At 38.2% G+C, this 21,137-nt stretch overlaps 1 protein-coding gene across 3 annotated transcripts in view; it reads left to right on the top strand.

Annotated features, from left to right (window-relative positions):
• Positions 1-421: 421 nt before the first annotated feature.
• LOC116708905 (latent-transforming growth factor beta-binding protein 2) overlaps positions 422-21,137 on the top strand; it is a 105,472-nt gene continuing 84,756 nt past the window's right edge. For all 3 annotated transcript variants that reach the window (XM_032547042.1, XM_032547040.1, XM_032547041.1), the window contains exons 1-3: positions 422-1,225; positions 6,860-6,933; positions 20,576-20,846. In XM_032547042.1, the coding sequence (XP_032402933.1) occupies positions 831-1,225; positions 6,860-6,933; positions 20,576-20,846 (740 nt within the window). In that variant the 5' untranslated portion in view covers positions 422-830. The remainder of the gene's footprint in view (positions 1,226-6,859; positions 6,934-20,575; positions 20,847-21,137) is intronic.

Below are 21,137 nucleotides of genomic sequence, written 5' to 3'. Positions count from 1 at the left end.
AACATTTAGGTTAGAGTTTGATCTGTGTGAGCTACCAAAATACAGCATAAACGTATATAAAAAAGGAAACTTCTGATGGCAGCAGGGTACATTTGTACATAAAATCCACAGCCTTACTAAAACTAATCCAGCAATCAGAAACGCAAACTCTCACAGGGAAACATCTGGAAGTTGTGGTAATCTTAAATTTTATGACATTGTAATAGTTTGTCAGTTCAAATATAAATTGACGGTAATGATCGAAGCAGCTGCATCCGCGCTCATTCCAACTGCGTTCAAAAGAGTTGCAGTAAGAAACCCATCATGTAACTTGGCAGAGGGAAAAATGTGTGGCCACATGGACTTGTGTGTGGATGCAACACAAGGGGGTGTTACTTCTTGCGGAGCGCATGCAATCCCCTGCAAAAAATTCTCAGTGACTTCAGATCCAAGGAGGAGGTGATATTCATGGGAGCACGGTTCAAACTCTCACTTGGAGCACAGCTTCAGCAGCCTTTCAGCCGCTGCTCTCTCTGCGCTTCTTTTCCTCTTAAACATAAGCTAAAGAAGATTGAATAATGTTTGCTTAAAATAATAATAAAAAAAAATAAATAAATTCTGGAGATTTTTTTCTACCCTTGGACAGATTTCAGGAGGTGATTTGAGAACCTGAAGACAGACTGTTACCTGGGCATTATGAAAAGGTATCCAGGCGTCTTTCACTGCTGGGAGAGGATGCTTGTTTTGTAAAAAAAAAAATAATAATAAAAAAAAATTGCTCATATTTTTGTGACTCTTGACAAAAACTGTAACGCGATCTGCGACTTTTTGCGCGCTACTTTTAAAACTGCATGACCGAAATGGAGCGCACCGGATTAGCTGTTTTAATGGTTTTAAGTGTTGCGCTCATGCGGGTTGGCGACGGTCACCAGGAGGCAACAGGTGGGAGGACCGGGGCAAGCCAGGTGGTCCCCGACCATCAGATCAGTCAGGGTCAATCTCCCAAAGAAGCTCTGGACCTTTCGAAAACACCTACCACCGGCCAGTCGACAACTCTGCACCGCACGTCCAGGGGAGCGTCAGCATCCAGAGGTGAAACGGTTCACTCTGCTGGCGCATCCGGGGAAGACCTCGTCTCATCGTCGCACGGCAGAGCGCAGCGCACAGCCAGACACCCGCAAACGAGCAGAGTGAACCGCAGGCAAAGCAGCAAGCCCGGCTCCTCCAGCACAAGACGACTGGCTGGGTAAGAGTGACAATTTTCTGCTCCATAATAAACACCCAAACATTTTGTTTTCAAGCCATGCGGGGCAGCAGGAGCAGGGATTTGAGTGACCTATTTTACTCTAGCAAGCATGAGTCCCTGTGGTTTACTGTGCTGCGGTTGTGGCCCACTTTTGCAGAATTTTTCTTCCAGTAATGGAAACCAGCAAATGATGTAACAAGAGCTACAAAGTTTTGTGTACATTATTATGCTAAATGCTCTTCAATATAGTGCAGCTCTGCTGCGAATTTAGCTATGGAGTCAAATCAAAACAATTCATTGCAATTTAATTGTGTACTAATACAATGCCCTTCCAAATAATTGAAATGTGAAAAGTCAATTTATTTCAGTAACGCATATATAGATTTCACACCGTGATATATTTCAAGTATGCATTTCTGTCAGTCTAGATGATTTTGGAATATATCTGGTAAAAACCCAAATTATAGTGTCTTTAACATACAAAATACAATAAAATGCCAATAAAAATGAATAGACAATCATGGGAATACTGCTGACTTTACAGTTTTTCAGCAGTCATTGCTGCTCTCCATAAGGAGAATCGAGTCATTGCTGACAAAACTGGCTCTTCATAGAGTCATATCCAGGAATATGAATGGTAAGTTTAATGGTAGGAAAAAGTATGGTAGTAAAAAGATGCACAGTCAATAGGAAAACCCTCAACAATGAAAGAACTGTCAAACAAGGCCCATTCATCAGGAGATTTACAAGGCGTGGACTGCATCTGGAGTCATTGCTTCCAGAGTCACCACTCACAACGTAGCCAAGACATGGGCCATCTGTAGCACTCCTTGTATTAAGTCACATGATATTGTCAGAAGTTTCTTAACTGGATTCAGGAGAAAAGAAGATTGTTCTTCTGTGCTTTCAAATGGGAGTACATTTTACAAATCCCACAAGGAATTTATGTGGCATTGTCTCGAGCAAGATGCCAGACACCAGACCAATCAATTCAGAAAAGCTAATGGATGTTATTATAGAACTTGGGCTTCCTTAGGTTTTCAACAGAACCACTAACTGATCACTCAAATGCCCCAAAGTTCCGCTCCTGTAATTCATCCAAAATGAGTATAGTATAGTATAGTATATAATTATTGTGTGCATATACTGCACAGTACATGGGCATATATTTCAGGAGGCAGACATTTCGGTAATAAATTGTTAAATTTTCAGAGAAACTGAATCATAAGATCATCAAAATGAACAGAAATAAATGCTTTAAATATATCTCTGCATAATATTAACAGATCAGTATTTTAATATGTTTAAGGCAGGAAGCTGTGTTTGTGTACTGAGAGTACAGTTTATGGTTGTAAGGAAAGTCTATATTCCCTCACTATCCTTTGCAGAACCTTCTTGGTTTCAACAGTGTAACTTGAACACCACACTGAGATGCAGGGTGATGGCTTTTTTTTAAATGTTTTTTTTTTTTTTTTACCAGCAATCAGTGTGAAGATAAATGGATGATCTGTGTTTGTGCTGTTTGACATGGGATTATCACGCTGCCATTATTACACCTTGCTATATAGTTACATCAATCACAGCAATAGAGTGGCAGCACTACTGTAGTCTGTGGGCCTCTGTTCTGTGTTCTTGCTGTGACCATTTATTATAGTTGCTCAGCCAGAGTATTGGCTCATGAGCATTTGCAAATTTGCACCATGATCAGAAACACCTGTTTCTCCAGTGGCTCTTTCTTTTTGGTTTCTGCTTAACTCTAAAAGGATGATGGGTTGTTTCCACAATGGAGCACTTTTCATTTTGTTAAATGAAGCCTTCTGTATCCTCTCCTCCATGCTCCACAGGGACATGGCTTGAACTCAACTAGATGGTGAATATTTATATAATAATCAGAGCAAGATTGTAATGGTTCACCTTAGGCTGCAGACAATGAAGTATAAATGTTTCATTACAGAGCTGTTTTTGGGTTGAGGAAACTGTCTATGTGACTAGCTTATCGAAGGTTTATTTTAACAGCAAGCAGGAGGATTCAGATAATAGGTTAGGAGAAACATGAACAGCACGCTTAGTTTCGAGCTAAACCTTGACAGACGCAGCTCCTTACTTTAAAAAAATGTGGTGTACATAATGTTGTGTTTATCTCAGTGTTTTATTTATATGTATTGACTGGATAACTGGATGATGATAACATTTGACCTAAATTATTTTAAAACTAGATTTGAATGGACAATTACATTGTGGATTTAGTGTGACTTTTGATCATTCACATATGGTCTTAATCGGGGATGCCCAAGTCCAGCCCTGGAGAGCTACTGTCCTGCAACTTTGATGCAACCCTGAAAGTTTGCAACACAAACTTTCTCTCAACCTCGACACACTTCAGTTACAATTCTGGCAGGATTGTACAGTTTTTTTCTTCTTGTTTTTTGTCGCAGAATTACTTTCGTTCAACAATATTGAAGGGTTTTTTTCAATGTCACGCCACAGGATGTCTATTGGATTTAAATCCTAATCCTCCTTTGGATAATTTTCCTGTTGGATAACCCAAGTGAGCTGACCTCAGGTTAACAAACTCATGGTGGACATTTGCCATCAGAACTTTCTGCTAGAGAAAGTATGTCAATTCAGCCATGTGCTGAAGCAGCAAATCAACCTCAGATCATCACAATACCACCAGCATGTTTGACTGTTGGTATGATTTTTTTCTGGAATGCTTTGTTAATTTTACACCAAGCCTAACTCTATAACAAGACCCACACCTTCCTAAAAGCTCCACTTTTTCCCCCATCAGTCCACAGAATATCTTCCCCAAACTCTTAATGAGAGTTAAGAGTTTCAAACTGTTCTCTTTTTTGTTTGCAATTCTTCACTAATAAGTATTTTTCCCACATACACTACTTTATCCTCTGTCTTTAATGTTATTCTGGGTATTTTTTGACCTCCCGATTGAGTCATTGTTGAGCTCTTGCATTAATTGTGGTGGGGTGACCACCTCTGGGGAAGTTCACCACTATTGGAGGTTGGAGGTTCACCACTGTTGGATGGTTCACTACTGTTTCTTGTTTTCTCTGTTGAGGATAATAGCTCTCACCGTGGTTAACTGGAGTCAACAACACTGAGACTAGGCTAGTGGTTTATATTTTTTAAAACAAGGCTTGGATGCACAAGCTTGCACTGTGGATTTATTGGAAATTTTGCCTCACCCACATATGGTGGACTGATAGATGTTTATACAGTGTGGAACAGACATCAATCAGTTTGCTCCAGACTGATTGATGTCAGTGACTTTAATTCCCGTCTACTCTGTTCTCTAATTTCGTTAGATCACATTATGTGGCCTTTTGAGTTTCTTTTGTGTACTTTATGTTGTCACACAGCTTCTATACGTGATTTCTTGATTAATTGGGATAATTAGGTGTATGTAGGGCTACTCAAGTTGATCGCAGCTGTCTAAAAAATGTGGTTAATTAAAGAGAAATCAGAATTCATTTTTGGGATGATTACTTTTTCACCAAATCAGGCTAATTGAAAAAAAAAAAAAAACACTTTATTTCCATTAATAAACTGCTTTCTGTAATTACACAGGTAATCTTCATTTGATAGCAAAATTTTGTCAATAATTTGAAACATTTAAGTGTTATTACAAATCAAAGTCAGAAGGAAATGGTTTGTACTCTTACAGATTATCAGAGGGCAAATCATTTTTCACACCATTGTAAACACTTGAGCCAGCATGTGTCACTTTGAGTCTCTTCAGATTAGAGAAAATCCCCCAAAAATTCAAGCTAATCCACCCATTTCCTGTGTTTAACCTTCACTGAAGTTGGTCATTTTATAATAATACCACCCCTCAAAAAGAACTGTATCACAAGCTCAATTCATGTTAGATATGAATATATGTGAACCAAGATTCTATAGTGTGAATTAAAGTTATTTATGTTCCACCACAGCCAATAAGGACAATCTTATTGAACTCTAATTTCAATGAGGCATACTTAAATTATCAGTCTATTTCAATCTCTGAGCAAAGTAAAATACCCAGCCTCAGTATGAGATCCCTTGTAATGAAGTTCCTCTGTGCAAACAAAAGCACATGGTAAGTGCTTTGCTTGACTTTCTCCTCAAAAATACATAGAATGAACGGGTTTCCTTTAGTCCTGGGAACCATAAACGAAGTGTTACATAAATCTGGGAAACACTGCCTTAAAGTAGTCTGCACGGTGAGTTTTATGGTTCTTATTCAAGCGTTTTCAGATGAATCATCTGCAGCCGGTTAGCAAAAGTGAATGTGTGACACATTTCCTCTTGGAATTCCCATTCCAGTTCTTCTGTTTACTGGATTTCATACTCTGGCAGATCTGGGTACACTTAACTCTTAATCACATCCAAGTTGACTCAGTTGGACTCATTTTTTTTCTCAGTGCACATTACAGATTTCAGGTTGCTTCGGATAGCCCTCCACATCAAGTATGGAATAGGTGTAACTGCCTATGCATATTTTTCCATGGAGCCTAGTAGTATTGTTGCATTAGCGTCTCTATTACATACAGAAATCCCTTGATGGAATTTGAATGTGATGACTGATATCTTTGGCACGGGCTTGGCCTGATGTGCTTGATTAATGACAAAGCTGAGCTTGCCAGAGGGCCCAAACGACTGCATGTTATCCCCGTGACGCCTCAGAAACACTTGCAGCATCTAATAAGCGCAATCCATCTGAGGTCAACGAGTCAATCCCTGTTATCTTCTCAAATCACCATGAGTCAGACATCCACTTACTATAATATCTTGTGAAAGGATGATGGGGCGCAGATCCATCTCAGCACATTAACTGCTGCTCTGGAGTTGCTTTTGCGGTCTGGTGCCTTTTTAATCTGCCTTGCTACAAAAATTTGGCCTGGGCTACAGGTATGGATTAGAGAGTGCAAAGAATCCAGTTCAGACTGTTTAAAACTTGCCATCTCTCATTTGCTGAGTGATTTATAGAAAATGTGAGGTGTTTTTCATGTCCCGCGTGTCTCAGATAATCCCTGCAAAGTTCAAATAACACTGTTTGTGTTCACTTTGGATTCTCATCTAATAGAACAGGACCTTGTTGGTCCACAGTAAGACAGGGATTTCTGAAAAATTAATAATAAAAAAAGTTTGGTACAGCTTATTCTCAAAAGTGTTATAGCTCCAGGCCAGTCATACCAGAAGGATTAGAAAGTACATAATTATTAAAGAGATTTTTTTTTGTTAGAATCTTCACTAATTCACAGTTATTCTTTGACTCTGTTGCCTCACAGCAAGAAGATCCAGTCTGGGGCCTTTCTGTCTGGAGATAGCATGTTCTTCCTGTGCATGCCTAGATTTCACGCATGTTCAGTTAATTGGAGATACTAAATTGTCCTTAGGTAAGAATGAATGCATTGTTGTTCTACTTGTTTGTCTCTCTTCGATGGACTGGTGACCTCTCTATAGTGTACCTCACCTTTCTTTTTCTGCTGGCGATTGAGACTGCTACCCCAACAATCTTGCACAAAATCAACTTTGTATAGAAAGTAGATGGATTATAAAGTGTGTAAGGATATATATATTTTTTAATACCATCAAACCTTTAATTCACTCTGTTTTTTGTACATGTGCTTTCAGGCCAAATGTCTGTGGAGGTCAGCAGTGCTGCTCTGGTTGGGTAGTGGCTCCAGGACCCAACCGCTGCATAAAACGTAAGTATTATTCACAGTTTTGCACTTTATGGAAACTTTAAAACCTTTAAGGTTTATCACAGTGTTACGCCCCCAAAGGGTCAAAGGGTTCAGGGGCGATAACATAAAAATGTGTCCAGAGAAAATAAGTGGAATGTAAAATGATTTATCACAAAAAAGATGGTTTCACAAAACCAAAACACAATATAATTTAACCCAATTAACACAAAACAAGGGTCTAACAAACTGAAGAAGGTTAAAGTGCAAATTAAAGTTTCAAAATGTCCAAACAAGTCAGTCTAAAGTAAACTCAAAATAACCCAAAAGAAAGGACAAAAAGGGAGCACCAAACCTCCCAAACACAAACTTCTAGCTAGTATAAAGTCAGTCTAAAGCAGATTCAAGATTCAAGTCTCACTCTAACCAGTTAATGCATGGCTCAGTTCTACCCCATTGGTAAGCGTCTCCATTATGGGTCTGTCCCTCACAAGACCCATGGCCTGGATGTGAGAACGTGGGCGCAGCAGCTGTGGATGACTCTCTGATGATATTTGCAATGACAATCAACAATGAGGATGTGGTTCTGATGGACTCAAATAAACCCAGATATTTCATTTTGTCTTATAGACATTTTTTGCTGGCTAAAATATGACAAAGACTCAGATCAGCCGATTATCTTACTTTACCTATAAATATAATTATATTCCGGCCCTTTATTTTTTTAAATGTACAACCTTTGAATTTAGGTAATGCAGTCGAAAGATGTCAACCAATACCCATTCAGGAACTTTATAAAAAAATATGAAGTAAAAAATAAAATGCACATCATGCAAAGCTAATATTTTGTATTTTCAGTGTTTCACACCATCTGAGTGAAACTGCAGTTCCATCAGAAAGCTGACCACAGCTGCACCCTTTCTCTCTTCATTGCTGCTCATTCTGCAGCGAGAGACAGAGAGAGACGACGTACTCGCAGGTCTGCTAAGTCACGGTCATTCTGTTCCAAAACTTAACGAATGTGTTCCTGGTGCTGTTCATGATTAAACTCATATAAATACACTCCTTCACACTGAACGGTCTCTGATAGCAGTCGGCATGTCAATGGTCCACTGCTAAAATATATGAGAAATGTTGTTTGGAGTTTGCTGGGTGGTACTCATGAGCCAATCAATAAATGTGATCAGCTGTAAATCAGATCGCTCCCACGTAGTACTTGGATGTACAACAATCTGAAAACAGCCAGGCTGAGTTCTGCTAATGGAAATAAATCTGGGTGGTGCGAACGGAGACCGAACCTCTAGTGGAAAAGTGCCTATAGTGTTTTGAATATAGGCCAAAAAGTTCAACATCTGACCAGACTCCATTAACCATGTGTTTGATGTGTCCCTTACATGACTTTTGACAAACTGCAGATGGGACCTCTTATGAATTTATTATTTCTTTCTCTTTTCACTCTTCCATATAGGCCAGCTTTGTGGAATGCATGACTAATAGTTGTCCTATGAAGAGATTCTCCCAACTGAACTGTGAATCTCTGGAGCTACCTTGGGCCTCTTGGCCCCTTCTTTGGTCTATCCTATGCATTGTATGGTGTATACCTATGTATTACTTCGTGTTGGTCTATTCCCATAAAACACGTTGCATTAAGCGTTGGTTTAGTTATTCAACATAGGCATTTGTGATTTTGCTTTCTAGACCTATCTACAAAAACAGAGTACCCAAGGGTTAGTCTTTGGATGCCATATTTTAATTTTATGTTAAACGCCACCATAGTTTTCTGTAGACTGTAATAGCAGGTTGAAATAAGGACTTTTTTCTCATTAAAAGTTATCTTTGAAATTTACAAGTGAAGAAAAACACTACACTGCAAGGGACATCTCTCTGGAGCAGCAAGAGAATGTGCCTACTGCTTCTCCGGTCCTTTTCAGATAATTATTTCCTCCTCACACATGCAAACACTTTTCACACACACTTTTTCACTGGTCAATTACATAATAGGCTTGAGTGACCCGGCAGTCTTCCTATTAGGCCTGCTTCCCTCTTTCATAGTCCATGTATTGCACAATCTCACATAGACATGCTGTACAAACTGTATATTAACTCCAACATAAAGATACATACTGAAAGAGTAAATTTCATCTACCTGAACAAGTTCTGTCTAACGCGTCTGTGTTAATGAAGAGAGTGCACTTTAGTAGGCCAGGGGTCTGTCCAATCATCTGGGCCCCCTTAGAGCTTGGCCGTCACTAAAGTCTGACTGGAGGCTATGTTACTGGCTCCATTTTCGGCAAAGTGCCAGAACGTAGGCCACAGACTGGAATAGAGACTCGCGAATACCCCACTTAGAAGAATTTAGTGGACAGCTTTATTCAGTCCCTCCCTGAGTCCCAGGATACTTTTTAAGGAGATGCCAGTATGGGAAAACATTTTCACAGTGGGGGAAAGAAAAGGAACAAATCTGTCACATCTGAGAATAAGCGAAAACACAAATTTGTTGAGTTATATTTAAGAACTTCCTACTTAAGTGGATGATGTAATGTCTAACGTTCAAAGTGTCAGCTGCAGGCTTTATAGCAGTGCCTTCCTATCTAAGCAAATATATGTGAGGAACTGATTGCTATTTTCTACCCAGGAAGCCCGCTGGTGTTTCTATTGAAACACATTAAGTAAAATGGAATACATCCGTGTGCGTGGGCTGATGTTGAAAATGTTGTTGTTGAGAAGTTGCCCCATGTATGTCCTGACAAGCTGAGGATAGATGATTACCAGACTTGTTTGTGTATTGAAGTAATTTCTGGAAATAGCCAGTGTTGCCAAATACTATGTTTTTATTTCCTTTGATTTACTTGACTTTTCTGTCGTTTAGTTAAGTTATGGTACTGATTAAGGATTAAAGTTGATAAATTTATCTAATGTCATACATTTTAAGTGGCTGAAAAACTGTTTTTTTTGCCTTGTGTCAGTACATGAATGAAGTGTTTTGGCTCAGCCTTAGTATTTCAGTTTCCTAAATTATTTTAGGTTGCTTCAGATGCTTCGCGAAAGTATTCATACCACTTGAAATTTTTCACATTTTATAGCATTATAACTAAAATCCTCAATGTGCTCTGACTAAAATTTTACTTTTTGGCCAGAAACACTGTGAGGTGGAAAAGTAATACTCTACATAACTCTGAAAACAAAATCCCAATGTTGAAATTTAGTGTTGGCAGCATCACGCTGTGGGGGTGCTTTACTTCTGCAGGGACAAGGAAGTTGTTAGGAAGACAGATGCATCTAAGTAAGGGCAACTGTGAAAACTGCTATAGGCTTCAAAAGAGTTGAGTCTGGATTTTCACCTTTCAGCTGCACAACAGTCGTCAACATATAACCAGAGCTACAATGGATCAAATTCAATCAAATTACAATTATGTGTTAGAATGGGCCAGGCAAAGTCCAGACCTAAATCCAACTGAGAATCTGTAAGACTGTAAAATAGATGATCATAGATGCTCTCCGTCCAGTCTGCTACAAACTTTCTCTATTTTGCATAAAGAAACCAGTTGGAGTTTAATATGTTCACATTTGTGGTTGTAATGTGACCAACTTTTAAAATGTTGAAGTAAAATACATTTGAAATCACTGTATGTTTACCAAAAATTTGGTAGGTTTTATAACATCAGATGGTTCAGAAACTGGGTGTTCTGCTATCTGTGCTAATGTTCATGCCAGTGTCTCAAAGACATGCTTTACCGGAACACTGCAGATGTCAGTTCATAATTAATTAGATCACATTAATCTCTAGATAAGATTTAAATACATTTTATCCTGCCAGTAATGGTTAGCTATGGGATGTTATACAGCTGCCAAAACAGTAATTTTCCAAAATGAGGAAGAGGTACATTGGTTTACTACCAGCAAATTTTCTATCAATGGGCAGCTTGTGTTGAGGATGGCTTCTGTTTACAAAATAATAATTTACTTAGATGTGGAATTGGAGTGCAAGTTAAAATTTTTGCCCTGTTTGATGGTAAATACAGTAACCATCAATTATGCGTCTTGTACATCAGTATGTAATTGCAGATTGGAGACTCTTAAAACTCCTATTACTATAGAGAAGATTTAGATCATATATTTCCTCATTTGTATCTGCCTGCAGAAAATTCCTTAAGATCTTTAGACTCTTGAATGAGGCTTTGAGTCACACCAGCTTTAGCTATGGGTAATCTCACCAAGGGATCTTGTTTCAGTATCACTATTCATAATCTGAATTACAATTACCCACTGATATAACTCACTGATCACATGAGTCGTTTTGGATTTGGTTGCCTAGACACAAAGCCTGTGACTTTGACCTAATGGAAAAGGCCCAAGTCTCAAATCTTTACATCTGGTTTTTGATCTGATTTTATTCTGACCAGGAGTTTCAGTTTGTGTTTCTGTTGAATTGGCACATATTTCAGGTTTCTCTTGCACTTTTTAAAATCCTTCCTTTTTTTAATCTGGAAAATCTAGATACTTAGATGGGCATATTTAATATACTTTGCCTTATTTTTGATGAGGACTCATGCTCATCTAGACTATGTAGAAAGTAAATCAGTGGAATTTAAATCAGAGAGAGATAGAGGGCTGTTAATTGTTCATCTGAGAGACAACCTGGGGTAATAAACTGTTTCCATGACCGCTGGTTGGTTTGAGATGCTTTACCATGTCATAGCCAAGATTTGTTGGGTCTACGGTTATGATAGCTGATGCTCGAAACCAGACAGTGATTGATTTGTGCAAGACAGACTGAGTATAATATTTACCTGTGTTTTCACACCCATGACTTAATATTTTTTGGAGCATCTTTAGCAGTAATAACAGCCTGAATGCTTTTGAGGCTGTAGGTTTTATCATATATATGGCCAATTGCTTTTGAGGCTGTCATCGCTACAAAACCTTTCAGAGACATAATTTACCTCTACCCCAGTTTTACCCTCTATTTTTGGGTATTTTCTCCCTGCAAACCCTCTCAAACTCAATCAGCTTTGATGGGTATTGTTGGTAAACAGCCATTTTCTTTATATCTTTCAGAGGTTGTTTATTAGGCTTTAAGTTAGACAAGTTTGAAACAATCCAGTCCCCATTTGAAGGTCTGAGTTACAAAACCCTGTGTACTGTGCATATTTTGTGATTTTTGTGCATGTCTAATTGTAAAAGGTCCCAATGGCAAAAAAAAAAGGAATTTGGAAATACTCCACAATAAAGGTTGCACAAATCAAAACTGTTGTTTAAAGAATCTCTATTTGGTGTAGAAGTATCCAATTCTGGTTCAACTAGTTCATGTGTTTTAGACAATAAACCAGAGACAATGAAATATGGCCAGACTCAAAGTAGATTTCAACTTTCATCATTAGCAGCTAACGATTAGCCAGTGACAGTATTCTCACAATGCTGCATATTGTATCTGATGTTAATTTTTCTTGTTGCATTTTGAATATAGGAACTAATTGTGTACCTTAAAAGGTTGTGTATGGTTACATATGATGGAAAAAGTGAGAAATTTAGAAAATAATTTCATTGATGTGCAAGTCTTTGTCTTGTAAGTTTAGTATCAGTGCTGAAGGCATGTTGAAACACAGCTTTACGATTTCCTCTCTGTCTTTAGACATTCTAGTGAGTGTTAAAGGGTTAATGCCCACATTTTACTCTTCCATGTGGGAGGCAGCTGCAGAAGTATCATAACATATGTGAGCATTTTCTGACCTCAAAAACAACCCTCAAATATTTAGGTTCACCATCTTATAGATGGTTCAAACCATTTCAGTTTACTTTTTCTTCCCCTTTATGACCACACTATGAAACATAAATATTTTGACGCTATCTTTTGCAGTCTTTACTGTGACCAAATCTCACCAGTCAGTCTTCTAAATTCATATTCACGGTGCAGCGATATTTTCTCTTTCTGCATTTAACAAAAATCACATGGTATGAGAATATTTGCTGCTATAGACTTTGACGTGCTTTGATAAATTCAAGGAACTGACCTGACGTCAATGCGAACCAAGTCAACATAGCTGCATTCTCTGATTTATGAAAACAGGAGATTTTAAAGAATCTGTTGTTTCTGGTGATGTCATTTAGCCAGAGCTGAAAATCATGCAATGAAGACAGCCACTATGTTCGCCTTGGCTTTCAAACGTCCTGTGTGGATTTGTAGGGGTTGCACAGTTTACAGTTTAGAGGCCTTGATACTCCTTTTGAGAGAGTTATAGTTTATTTGACAGATCCTGTAATCAATACACACTCTATAGTCTAGAAACCCCATCATTAACACAAAGGCTGGACAGTTCTTTCTGGGTTTGCCTTCCCAAACCAGGAATGCTACTTTCGCCGCTCCAGCTGGTGCGTCTGCTTGTAGGTTGCAATTGAGTTCTGTTTTGATGTCCTGACCCACATATTTTTCCAATTGCCACTGCTGACAAAGACGCATTGGAAAGGAGGTCTATAATTAATAACAATTAAATGTAAGACCTTTTAAGACCACACAGAATCATGCATATAAGCAAAACTGTTCAACAGCGGTTTTGAAATTTCAAAATGCAATCATTATTTTGAGAAACCAGCTTATTATTTTAAGAAGGGCCAATCCATTGGGTAAATAAAGTGCTACATTTATACTTGACTAGAAGTATAAAACATTCTTTGATAATGTTTTTTTTATTATTTTATAAGCTCTGGTCTAGGCAGCAAGAATTATGTGCACAATCATCTCAAAGAATCTCTAGAAGATCAGCTTGATTGACACTTCCTGTGCAACATAAACAACAAGCAACCTTCTCTTTCTGCAGCACATGCACTCACCCAGGCCTCTGTGTTGTTAGAGTACCATATATCATCACGCCCTTCTTTTTTTAAGACCATATGGAAGCTGTTGGGAGGTGACCACCCCCTCCCAGCAACCCCCCCTTCAGGAGGATGGGATTTGTGGGGTTTTCTGGTGAACACCACGTCTCTCAGAGTTGAGCCTTACAAGTTTGTCGGTGCACTCCCCCGAAAATCCAGATATTATCCATGGAGCGTACCAGCATGTGGCCCATTAAGAGCCGAATGCTGGAGTTTGTGGGTAGTGCTGGAGGCACGGTATGGAATGCCTGAAAGTAGTGTTATGTGTGTCATGGGTCGAATGTGGGTTATCAAAATTCCCTCACAGACATAAGGTGGGTTCAGAGAGTAAAAGCTCTGACTACTGTATTGGACTGAAAAGTCTATACTATTACTGCTGACAGAGACATCTTAATTTGGTAAAACAGCCAATTATACTTATGAGATTTCCCACAAAGGGCAAATGAAAGATCCCTCAAACAGTGGTAGCCTTTTTTTTCTCTGGCTCTGATTAGAAAGAAAAATTGTGTTTGTTGTGGAGTTGGGGTGTGTGTGTGTGTGAAAGCTTTCAGAGTTGTAGACAGTAAAGTTAATATTTTTCTGGCCTTAACTGATAGTTCTTGCACTGCATGACATGTGGAAATCACATGTTAGAAAGAGATTTATACTCACTTGAAATGATTAGCATTGAGGGGCAATTGTATTAACTGCTCAATAGACCAATTCTTACTTCCTCAGTGGACAGTGTGCATGGATGAAAGGTGAATTTTCAAGCTAGTCTCTCTGCTTTGCCTCCTACAATCCTGAACACTTGACCTCCTTCTTGAGATCTGTCAGGTTCTTTGGTGACCCCTAAAGAAAAGCTCCTGTTGTCATCGCAGGAGGTCTGCCAGACTTAATATTCTGCCTCAGAAGTTTTGCTCTGTCCTGATGTTATGTTTGACTGTGAAAGTTTGAAAATCATATATATGTTTGCTAAGTAAATACATTTCTAACAGGGCTATTGGCATAAACTTTACACTAGATTTCCATAATAACCCAGGTCATCCATACATTTTAAGAAATCAATAATTTGAACAATAAAACTCCAGCTTCATTGATTTTAATGCACTCTTTAGTACAAACAGTCTTCAGATATTGTGTTGCCTTTGGTAATATCACACTGGAAATTTTAGACAAATGAAAGGTTTTTTATTTTGATCAAACATTTTGTAGAGAATGTCTTTCAGCATTAGAAATATTTTTTGTCACTAGAATAATGGAGCCACAGTAATCTATAATATTCTGTTTTCTTGTTACATAGATAGGATTTGTTTTAGCCAATCTTCAAAATGTGCAAGAACACAATATTCAAGTTATTGGGTTATGCTACTTAAAAAAATACATTTGATTTAAGATTTTATACTAATCTTTACCAGTAGTCCCAAGAATTGTGGACTACGTACCACCTGTATAATTTGTAACGCAGCTCAATCAAAATATAAAAAATCTTATCTTTTACCTGAACTTCCTATTTAGTGTCAACCTTCAGTCATATTCAACTAAATTTCAGTCTCTATAAAAGCATATAGCTGCTAGATTTCATGAATATATGCAATGCATTCAGTCAGAGCAGAGATCTTTGCTATTATACTTTCATCAATAATATAATTTTCAGAACTGCCGAGTTACATTTGGCAGCACTGGTGACATATGGGAGATTTCTCGCCAGGTTTGAATTAAGTCTGGTTTTGGTTTCAGATTGCCCCTTCCTCAATGAAAGGGTTGTAAAGATTTTATGGTTTGTATTACCTCTGACTCAGAAAGCAGGTAAAGAAAACCTCTGGTGGGCTGTAATGAAGTACAAACAAGCTCAAGTACAAAATTAGAATTAGAATCCAGTGGTAGGGAAAAGATTTGTAAACTTAATTAGATGCAAATACTTCAACTCAGATAACTACAGCCAAATTGAGAAATCTGTAAATATACCAACAGTAATAAAGCCCAAATCACTGCCTTGAGGTAAACACTCACTTAACAAACATTGCCCAGTATTTATTATTAATATATAAATTACCCATGGTTTGCAGTCCCTTATTGAAATGTAGACATATTTGTATCAGTACATCTCAGGGTTGGCCTGAACAGTGATACTTAAGCGATAAAGTGTCCCATTTGTATTTTAATACAGTCTTAGCTATTAAGACTAAAAGTAAAATTATATTCATTAGAAAAACATTCACTATAAAATGCATCCCATTTTCCTAAAAATGACTTTAATAAGTCTACACAAAGTTGAATTATTGTCATATAGTTCTTAGTCATGCTAAATTAAAACAAACAAAAGAATCTATTCCATTAGTTTCAGAATATATATGCAGAATAAATTGACCACAAATGTTACGTCAAGAAAAAAAACTGTTATGTCCAACCATATAAAAGACATTGTAGTTAAAACTCCAATTCAAGTCATTCAATCCTTGCAGTTAATGTGAATCAACATATACGTTTAAACAACTGAACAAATTCAGCTCATTGTCTAATGCCGTCTGTATAAAAGATTTATATTAAAGGCAGCCCAGCCAATTGCATTGCATTGCTGGCTCTGCAGCAGTTCCTCATATTGAGGAATTGTTGGTAAAAGTAGAAAGGGACAATATGAAGAAACCTCCAACAGAACAAAGCTTAATGAAAAGGAACAGAATAAAACAAAGCAGCTTTAAAGCTGGTTTAATTTGTTTAAACCTGATATCTGCCCAGTTTGTCCTGACATGCTTTGTGCTCCACTTTGCAATAGGGACCTGTAAGTGTTTAAAGTTGAATTTAGCAGTGTGCATTTGTCTCGAGATGTAAAAACAGATCGGATGTTAAAAAAGATGCAGTGGCTTATTATCCAAAGAGAAACTGTAAAGTGAAATAACTCAGAGCTGACTCCAGAATATCTCAGACTTTATTACCCTATATTTTAAAAAACCATAAACTTTTATAATGGAGTTTTCCCGCTTGTCAGAATGATGTCATTAGCTAGATTATGCTCTTCTCAGTGTACTGGTTGGCATTGTTAATAACCATCTGTGGGCATAGACATCCTCTATAATGTAGACATGAGCCTTTAAATATATGCATTTTTGTAAAAAAAAAATCATAATTACCATTCTTCTTCTCCACAACGTTTGTAAAATATTTCCATTTTTACAGCAAAAAATCAAGATGGTAAAAGGGTTGTTCAAGCATAACAATCATTCACCGAGCTTTTTTCCTTGTGGATGATGAAAAGTGTGCTTTTACACAGAGAGAAGGAAATGCATACTTAAAGTTTCTCTTAGCATATTTATGTTTTCTGAGAAAATAGCGGTTACTTAACCTCCCTCTTGAAGAAGAGGCCAGCATATTCTAATGGGTTTTCTGGAGAAGCCGCACTTATAATTCTGGATTTATTTTGAGAAAATATGCATAGCAATTTTGCAATAATACTGTAGGAAAGACAACTAAATTTATAAAAAGTAATCATCTTCCTTGGTTATGTGAAATTTTATTTAATCCTAAAACAAAATGAGTGTGAGATCTGATATAATTGTGATATATAATGCATCACAGTTAAACGCTGAATTTAATTATTTAAAGAAATTTAATCAGTATATCAGAATATTGACAGAATAAGGAAACAGTCAGGAAGTTTGAACTTGTCGGTCTTTAAAAATTTTATAGGACGATCACTGTGGTTACTGAAAGGGGACAGGGTCAAAAGCAGGCATGAAAGAATCTTTCAAAACAACTAAGAAAAAAAAAAGAAAACATATTGTCATTGTACATTCAGGTATTTCAAAACAATCTACACCAAATGTTTTGGACATACTGTAGATAATGTAAAACATGGTTTTGGCAGCATCATTATGTGGGGATGCTTTTCTTCTGCCGGCACAGAGAAGCTGGACTGGTTTATAATATTGCAATATAGCAAGAACTCATTACACCCCTAAAAGACGTGCCAGTGAAATAATTAAAGATTGAAGAATGAAAGATGTAGATGTTTTTATGTAGTTATTGGTCAGTAATTAGTTGTTATTGCCACACGCTTATGTGCTGAGACTGAACTCAGAGTTTCAGTCTGATAGTCTCCTCTTTTCAGATGACTGGATGCAGCCTTCTTTCCAGAAAACGTAACCAATTTGACTCAGTCATAATTAAGGCTGAAGTGGCAATGCCAGGAATGTTTGCCATTTCTCCTCTTTTATTTCTGATGGATTCCCATTTTATGATTACTCTTGCAAAGTAATAATTGCTGCACATACTTCTGAAATGGGTGGAATGTGAGGCAATTAGTTTTAATGATGTGCAAGACAAATCTGCACGACAGCAATTACTGTGACAATGTGTTCAGCAGCCCAGAGGCAGGACCCAGAGACAAACAGAGATAGTCAATGGCAATGTAAGCTACGGGCGCACATGCTGCATGTGAGGCCACATGTCAGGCCTCGAGTCACTGACCTGTCTGCTTTGTTATCAGCACAGGCGACATGTTTGTCTCCTGTCATCACTGGGACTCACAGATGAAAATGGGTCATTGAACATATACCATCGCTGACCAGTTCTGGATTGTTTCTCACTTCAGTTCGGACAGTTTTATTGGAGGAATTTGTTCTCACACATTGTCCCCCTTCACCATAATACCTGAGGAATCTGTGACCTTTTTGATCTAATTCTACATCTAGGTTTTGAGTTTGAGCAGACATCGGGTCAAGTCGGCAGCGTTTAGACAGCCCATACTTTAACTAGCTGGGGTATTTTACTTCTTGCCAAAACAAAATACAGGCAATCCCTACTTTATCCCATAATGGAAAATTCAGATCACTTATCAAGTTGTACAATTCCCAACCCCATCTCTCTAAATGTGTACAATTAATAAAAAAATCGGTTATGTTTCCAAAAGTGTAGTTAAATGTAATACTTATAAAACTTAGATGATGTGAATCATGTTTGCTTATTACACTTCTTTTGTCATAGGCTAATGCAGCACATAGAAGAAGACATTAATGTAGTCACAGATGGGAAACTTATCTGGCCATTGTTTGTAGGATCCATATCATAACAAGCGACCAGAGTCTGAGCAGCAATGCAATAACAGGAAGTGTTGAGCAGGTATGGGGTGCTGTTCTCAAACAGTGCAGTCCCTTTTGGCTGCCAGTTCAAGCCGTGGCAGCGATCCTGCCTGCGATCTGTCAGCGTTCACAGCATCTGTGTCAATAGCATTCCATAGCTGTTGACAGAGCACCACTGTTTGCTTTAGCCACCGCAGACCAGTGGCCTAATGTACTGTTTGAGGACAGTGTTGTAAATCCTCAAGTGCTGTACGTGCCAGTCATTGGTGACACTAGGTCAGCTTGTTTGTTTTAAAATGGGTGCCACAGTGTCTTTCCTGATTTAAAGTAAATGGAGTGTAAAGACAGGCCCCAGTAGAGAGATACTGATTATCTTCCTTTGACTGTGAGGTACATTGATCACACTGTGTTTGGAGACAGGTGAAAGTATCATACATTAAGCACAAGCTTTGTCTGAGGTGCTTTATAAAGTATTCTTGAAAAATCTTTAGACATTAGGAATATGGAAAAATTACCATCATACCAACATATGGCCATTCATTTCAGCTAACAGGTTGGTAAAGAAAACATAAATCAGAGAAGCAGTCAAGATGCTGATGGCAACTGGAGGAAATGGAGGAATCTGGAGTTCATGTAAGATAATATTTTGCCATGATAACTATTAGTTGTCCTCTCCACAAATCTGTTTTTTATGGAAGAGATGTGTTTTTCTTGTCTGGGCAAAAGGAAGCTGAAGGGGAAACATGATTGGAGTTAATATTGGGAGATGCCAGAAGAAAATCTGCAAATCTCTTGAGAATGGAGCAAAGATTAACCTTCTAGCATAAGGCTACTATTAAATGGTTTAGTTCAAAGCTTATTCGTGTTTTAGGATGGTTCAGTGAAAGTCCAGATCCAAAAATCCATTCAAGAATCTGTAGCATCCATCCAACCTGACTGAGCCTCAATTACTTTGCAAAGACAAATGAGAAACCACTCAGTCTCTAGATGTACAAAATTGATTAAGACGCCAAAAGACTAACTGTGGTAACAGCAATGAAGGGTGATTATTCAAGATATAATCACCCTTTATTTCAACCCAGTCGTTGAATCAACGACTCGGGGTTGTTGAATACCAAAGCATTCCACACTTTTCAGAATGTTTTTGTGCATACTTGTGAATCACACCCATTGTTCCCCTTTTACTTCACAATTTTGTGCTGTTTTGGATTGGTCCTTCCTATAAAGTCCCATTAAAATTCCATAGCGTAGTTGGCTATTCTGAGTCTGCCTTCAGTAAACAGTATTACTTTTTTTAACCTATTTATGACCTCTGTATTTTTATGGCCTGTTTTTAAACGGCCATTTATTATAGTGAAAGAACACACTTTATTCTTGATTAGAAACAAAACTGACAGAGTAGAACTGCCAGCAGCATTAAACTAATCCACAAGCTTGTTTTACAGCTGTACCTCCTGCAGAATTAATGTAAGTGATCATTTACATTTAGACTAAACAAGGCTGGTTAAAAACTTAGAACTAATAGAACCAGACAACCCTGTCATGCTCTTAACAAAATGGAAAGCATCAAAATGCCTCAAAAGTTAAATGAAAGGCCTTTTTATTGAACTGATTCACTATGAGCCACCGTGCTGAGATCAGGATAAGCCATTTCTCCTCCTGCTCCTTCATTCAAGGGGCCATATGCGCCGATCTGCGCTGCTGAGAACATGATCCCCCTCTGTGCTCTCTCTCCCCAGCTGACTGCCAGCCCCCCTGTCAGAACCGTGGCTCCTGCAGCCGACCACATACTTGTGTGTGCCGCTCAGGCTTTCAGGGGCCCCGCTGTGAGGAGGTGGCCCCCGAGCAGGTGTACATTCGTGAGCAGGGCACTCTGAGGCGCATTCATCCAGGCACCAAACCCTTCCAGAGAGACCCACCACAGAGAAGACCCTCAGAGAGGAAGGCCACAGACACCATCAAGCTCCAGACCCCACGACCTGTGACCACCAAGCAACCTGCCCAGACTGTGTAAGTAGCTCCACAAATGTTTCTCGTCATATCCAAAAGGGCTTTCACACTCATGTCATATATGTTAGCCTATGTAAGTCGTCACGATCTAAAGTGTATTTACAGAGTACGTATAGCTTTCTATTGGTAAATTGCTTTAATTTGCTTCCTAAACATGCTGTATTTGTTAACTCTGCAAGCAAATTCACAGATGGGAGCTATTCCACTGAAATCAACAGATTTTTTTTTAGCTGTTGAAATTGGCTGAACATTTGTGCTTTCATTTGCTCTTAATGAGAGTTTGGATTAGTT

This window comes from Xiphophorus hellerii, chromosome 19 (assembly GCF_003331165.1).
Source record: "Xiphophorus hellerii strain 12219 chromosome 19, Xiphophorus_hellerii-4.1, whole genome shotgun sequence".
NCBI classification, from domain to species: Eukaryota; Metazoa; Chordata; class Actinopteri; order Cyprinodontiformes; family Poeciliidae; genus Xiphophorus; species Xiphophorus hellerii.
The sequence above is the reverse complement of the archived record's forward strand: the minus strand, read 5'-3'. Positions and strand labels throughout refer to the sequence as shown.